General features: G+C 54.4%; 1 protein-coding gene across 1 annotated transcript; it reads right to left on the bottom strand.

Annotated features, from left to right (window-relative positions):
- Positions 1-373: 373 nt before the first annotated feature.
- On the bottom strand, positions 374-4,528 carry LOC134501172 (C-type lectin lectoxin-Thr1-like). The gene is made up of 5 exons (XM_063308779.1): positions 4,377-4,528; positions 3,118-3,218; positions 2,432-2,569; positions 1,343-1,529; positions 374-468 (listed from the first exon to the last, which is right to left on the bottom strand). The coding sequence occupies exons 1-5, from the start codon at positions 4,432-4,434 to the stop codon at positions 374-376; spliced, it is 579 nt and encodes a 192-aa protein (XP_063164849.1). The 5' UTR covers positions 4,435-4,528.
- Between the last annotated feature and the right edge of the window lie 1,472 nt (positions 4,529-6,000).

Genomic DNA, 6,000 nt, shown 5'->3' with positions numbered 1-6,000 from the left:
CTGCTGCAGTAGTGCCCGGGGTGGAAGGCGGTGCTGAGGCCCAGCAGATTCCGCACTGCGTTGGCCCACCTCCCCAACTAAAATGAAACGGACATGCGCTAAAGCATCCGACCATCAATGGGTGGTCCTTCTGAACACCCCCTCCCTTTGGTGCCCAGCCTTGCCATGCAGGAGACTCAGGGCTCTCGAGTGTTGGACCTCACCAGTCGCCTGGCTCTGCAAAATGAATGAGGCTGGTCATGCCAAGTGAGTATTTATTGGACATTCTGGCCCATCGGAGTGAGCAAAACCACATCCGAGCTACAGAAAATATTCCTTGAGTGAGAAGGCAGAGATTTCGGCAGGCAGGAGGGCTTCGTCGCTTCTCCAAGCCTCATCCGGAACTTCCTTCACTCTCAGGCTCGAGTGGGCACTTGCAGAGGAAATGTCTGAACCAACTGCAGACCTCATCATTCCACCTGAAATTCCCTGGGCAGCAAAAGAGAAAGTTTGATCCGCCTGTTGCGGTGGCCCCATCCGAGCCCCAGAAGAGCATTTCCACGGCCCCTCCCTCTCTCAACCTTCTCTCCCGGCCTCAGAGCCATCACGTGCTGCATCTTCCAGGCTTGCGCCACTGACGTTCTCCAGGCAGCCTTCCCCCATCCCACCCATGATCTCTCCCCTTTGTTCACGGCCCCCAAACCCCTCAGCTCTCAGCTGTTTTCCAGAATAGCACTCTTCTGGAACGGACCCAAGCCCATGCCCACTGGCTGGCACTCAGGACCCTTGGAGGGCCAAACGCTTGGCAAAACCAGAGCAAGCTTGGACAGATGGAAAAGCCCTCAGGCTGTCAAAACAGGCCCAGATCCCCATCCCCAGCCTCATCCCCCCTTAAGGAGAGCGGCTGACGGTGACGTTTGTTGGGAGCGCAAAGAACATCACTGCTTGAGATGGACGGCCATGAAAATCAAATCAATACATAAATCATAAGGCCAGTTGCCTCCTTGACTCCTCCTGCATCAGATCTGCTTGGAAATGAAGGTAGCACATTCAGCCACGTCCAGCTGTGAGCAAATCAAGGCTTTGATGTACATTGAGGCAAACAAGCAAACAAACAGTGAAAAGCCAGGTGTCCTGTGACATCAATGGCCTTTCGGAAGGAACTTTAGATGGAGCTTGACTGTTTAATTATGGTGGTGCTCCTGCAATAATTTTTATATACAGTCCCAGTTTTTGAAGGAATGATGGCTTTCATCTTTGTCTGTCCCATGCGTTCCCTTGGCTGGATGGAGGGTAGGGCTGTGACAGCCTCATGATCCATGGGATCAACAAAGGCTATCAGTTGCCGAGGGGTGAGTGTTACAGGGTGGATCAAACATGTCCTCATTGTTGGAAGTGCACCCCCGGCTGACTCCCCACCACCTGGGCTCACCTGATCTGGTCCACAGCTCAACACAGTTCTCATTCTTCATCAAAAAGTTGTTGGGTTCTCCGTGATTCCAGTTGGTGTAGTTGAATTTGGAGCCGTCACTCCACTGCCAAGTTCTGTGCTGTAGCCACCCGCGGGAGGGGCGCTGGCTCTGCAGGGCCGGGCAGAGGTGGAAAGTGGGCAGCTTTCGAGGGTCAGACCAAACAGGCAGCTCCCTCTCTCTCTCCTTCTCCATCTCCCTAGGCAATCTCAGTTGACCTGGAACAGCTCAGCGGGGCTAAACTTGGTGAATGCTTGGAGAGGGGACCATCAGGAGATCCAGAGAAAAAACGCCCCAGAAGGAAACTACCCAAAGGTGTCTGTGGAGTCATCAACTCCGTTTGAGAGCCACTTTGCCTTGTGCCCAACTTGATCTCAGAAAGATAGATAGGGTCAAAGCTAATGAGTCCTTGGATGGGAGACCACCAAGAAAACCCCAGGGCTGTGGGTTACGCTTGGCAATTCCAATCTTGGGAATTCTTGGGGGGAGGGGAACCTTCTTCCCTTCTTTCTGTGCAATTGAGCCTTTTTCCAGAATTGGAAATGCCACGGAGCGCAAGACAAGGGCCCCCAGATGACAGCAATGAGCCGTATCTGCCCAAAACGAGAAAGGGGGAGGGAAGAACAGCCCTCCCCGGCCGGACCCCGCAGTCCCCAAGTCAGTGGCCCTCCAGAGTCTCACAAGGGCCAAGGCCACCCAAGGGCCGCAAAGGGGAAGGCAGACGGAAGGAGGAGGAGCCTTGTTCCTGAGACGGAGGGCGGAGCAGGACCCGTCCCTTCGGGGCGCTACAAGCAGCTGGGCAGGGGAGGTGGGTGGAGGGGAGTAGGCAGTCCTGGAGCACATAACCTTTTTCGGTGGTTTTGCCCAAGGCAAGAGCCTTTCGCAGGGAGATCCCCCCCCTCCTCTTGGAGGGATCCTTCAAAAAGCCCCTTAGAAATGGTAAACACACAACTGGTGAAGATTAGCAACAGAAAGGGACCTACTTGGAATACACGCGACAGTCCGATCCAGACATGGCCAGCGCTTCCGACAAGATCCAAGTAGTTGAAGATGGCATTTGTCTCTGCCTCACTATGGAAGGAGGCCAGGTGGCAGCCTGCGTTTTGCTCAGTGCAGAACACCTGGGAGAGAGGGAGAACAGAGGAAGCCCTTGCTCAGCAGAGGAGAGACAAGTGTGTGTGTTTGTGCATGTGGGAAAAGAGCGGGGATCTGATTGCATGATCGTCGCCACCATCTTGATTTGTTGACTCCCAGAGACCCTCGCTGGAGCACGTGGCTCTTGAAGAATTCCTGAGTTAAATTCCTGAGTTAAAATCTCTGATCCCGATAACTTCAGCGGGAAGGTGGTCCGAAGGGGCCGGAATTGGCCAGCCACAGTTGCCGGTGAAACATCAGGAAATCTCTTGTCTAGACCGTGGTCACCAAGCCCCAACGCTCAACACTGCCCCACAGATACCGGCCATGAAAGCTGCACCAGTATATGGTTCGTCTGAGACTGTCCTAAGATCGTGGTCTCTGTTGCCTTTCCATGCACCCAGCCTAGTGCCCCCCCAGGCCCCTTGGCAGGTCGTCAGCCCAGCCAGGGGGGACACAGGGGCTGTGCAAGGGCTCTGCCTGGTCTTCTCCTCTGCCTGGGCCAGGATGTTCACAAGCAGACACCACCTCTCACCTCTGCATCCTTCCAGGTCCTGAATTTCTTATCGAAGACCTTGTAGCAAAACCCACTGTAAGGGTACCAATTGAAGGGACAACAGAGTTGGGCTCCAGCCCCTGTGTGGGAAGAGAGAAAGTCCAATGAGAGGGTGGCCAGGAGAGGAGGAGGAGGAGGAAGAGGAGGAGGAGGAGGAGGAGGAGGAGGAGGAGGAGGAGGAGGAGGAGGAGGAGGAGGAGGGGGAGACAGCTGGGTCTGCAGAACACGCTGAACCTGCTGAGTTACCAACACCTTTGACCACAGTAAATTGAACCTGACTTGAGTGACAGACACAGTGGCCACATTTGCAGAATGTCCAAAACTTGGTTAGGGTTAGCCTTGGTTAACGTTCCTGAAGTTGCATGTCTTGTGTGAAGCTGCCCCTTTGCTTGGGTTATCATTCAGTGAACTGTGCAAAGCCAGAAAATGGGGTCCTTCAAGTGGACCCCAAGACAGCCCATGGGTGCTGAGCAGGCAAGGCGTTTATTTCTTCATTTGCACATTTGAAGGGTTGGGCCTCAGGTGCCAACTGTGAACCTTCCTGAGCCAGTCAGACTTAGCCACAGTTATCTACCCTTTGGAAACAACCCATCCAGACTACTGCAATGCGCTCTGTGTGGAGGCACCCTTGAAAGTGCCTGAAACTGCCAGTGTTGCAGAGCGCACAGCCAGGCTGCTGACCGGTGCAAGGGACAGGGATCACCTTGTCCGTCCTGAAGGATCCGCACTGGCCTCCTGGACGTCCCTTCACTGCTGAAGCCCTGAATGGCTCAGGGGCTGATGACTGGTGGGACTGCCCCCGCTACCAACCACCCGGGAAGGCCCTTTGGAAGACGCCCCTGCCAGAGGCTCGGCTCTTAGGTATGAGAAAAGGGGTCTTCGTGGGGGTCCCAGGGAGAGCAATCCCTAGCAAGATGTGGTGCTGATGGGAGCACTCTACTTTTAATGGTAAAAGCACGCATCTTTCACCAAGCTTTTAACTGATACTCACATTCATGTTCAACCAGAAACTGAATTTTGGTTGTATTAATTTTGCCTTGTTTTCCATTGTTGCAAACAGCCCTGGATCTTGGAGCAGACATATAAGGCAGGGTTTAAATTCCATAATCAGCCAAATGCAAAAAGCTAATTCTGTGACAGGACACTGGGGGGCCAAATCAGGAAGGGGCTCAGATGCAAGGCCCTGGCCTATCTGAACACTTTGTGCAGATGTGCACATGAGTCCCTCCCAAACTCACCACTTAGGGAGATGGCCAGGATCAGCCAGCCGAGGCTCACCAAGGCGAAACGCCCCATGGTCTTCCTTCCTTTCCTGCAGAGAGGAGCAAAGAGCAAAGGAGAAGAGGAAGGGGGAGCCAGGCCCGGGGGAGGGCCCCCTCAGGACTGGGGACACCCCGTCCACCCGGGGAGCAAGCTGCGCACCCCACACTTGGCCCCATGTCTCTCCCTCCTTGGTCATGCAATGGCTTTGGAGGGATTGCAGTGGATCCTGCCTTGCTGCGTAACAGCAGGGGGGGGGGCTCCCAGAGAAAGGCTCTCCTGTGGATCTCTCTCTGTTTCTCTCTCTCCCAACTTCCCCGATGGATCCCTTCTTCCCTGTCTGAGGACCCACCGCACAGCCCCGCTGGACCTGGGGCTTTGCCTTCAGGTGGAGAGAGCCCCGCAGGGTGAGTCTGCAGCAGGAGCCTCACCTGCCCGGTCCCCACAGCTGGGAGAGCAGCACTCACCTGTCCTCTGCCTCCTGGGCTGGCAAGGCTGCTGCAGGGGCCACTCCACGCTTCACTCCTCGTGCTGAGCAAACGGGCATTTATAGGCAAGGCAAGGGGGTGGATTTGTGTCAGGAAGGGGGGGAGGGAGGGAGAAATAGCTTTTCTTCGGAAGGGATTTTTGGTCTAACCACCAGGAAGCATCTCATCTTGTTTGCACAAAAGAACTTTAATCAGATGGGATTTACATTCTGCAAGGACAGGGATGCGGGAGAGAATCCTGCAATTAGAAGGGGTCCTTGAGGCCATCCAGTCCAGCCCCTGCTCAGTGCAGGAATCCAAAGGAAAGCACCCCAGACACATCGCTGTTTAGCCTCCCCTGGAAGGCACCCGGCCAAGGGGAGACCCCACCTCCCATGGGTCCTGGTGCTGCTGTTGACGTGTGCTCAGGGTGAGAAGCTTTTTCCAACTTCGGGTCAGAACCTGTGGAAAAGAGCAGCTCCCAGCATTTTTCTAAGTCAGTGTTTCTCAATCTTGGCAAGTTTAAGATCGGCGGACTTCAACTCCCAGAATTCCCCTTCCTGGCTGGGTTCATTGGGTTCCTAAAATATGCTAAGACCTCAGCTGAGGTTAAGAAAATGTAATTGTTGCTCTCCAATGAAGGGTGGGAGGGCCTTGTCCTCACGATCTGCTAGATTGACGGGTGGGTTTTGAAGAAAGGCTGAACCACAAAGCGCCCGACTCTCTTTTCACTTAGTCCCACGGGCAAGTGCCCCCCACCCACTTTCTCCCAATGGCTTCTTCGTACCCCACTTTGATTTGGGACCGAGCGAACCCACTTCTGGATTTGGGCAGCTGCAGCAAGCCGAAACTCCCCCTCCGGGCTGGCCGTGAGTGGCGCATGGAGCCACAGAGGAAGTAACTGAGCATCAGAGGTTGGGCTGAAGCAGCTCGAGGTATTTCTTGGAGCTGTCAAGGGTGTTGTGTGAATGTAGTTGAGGTTTGGCTGGTGTGAGAGGCTCGGCAGGGTCACTTTTCAGGGTCTGACTCCCTTTCAAAGCCTTCCTGGAAGCAGCAGCATTATTTGTTTGTTTGTTTGTTTGTTTGTTTATTTCTTACAGTTTTAAACTGCCCAGTGGTTGAATCTGGACAGTTT

The sequence above is a fragment of the Candoia aspera genome, chromosome 7 (assembly GCF_035149785.1).
Source record: "Candoia aspera isolate rCanAsp1 chromosome 7, rCanAsp1.hap2, whole genome shotgun sequence".
In the NCBI taxonomy this organism is placed as follows: domain Eukaryota; kingdom Metazoa; phylum Chordata; class Lepidosauria; order Squamata; family Boidae; genus Candoia; species Candoia aspera.
The sequence above is the reverse complement of the archived record's forward strand: the minus strand, read 5'-3'. Positions and strand labels throughout refer to the sequence as shown.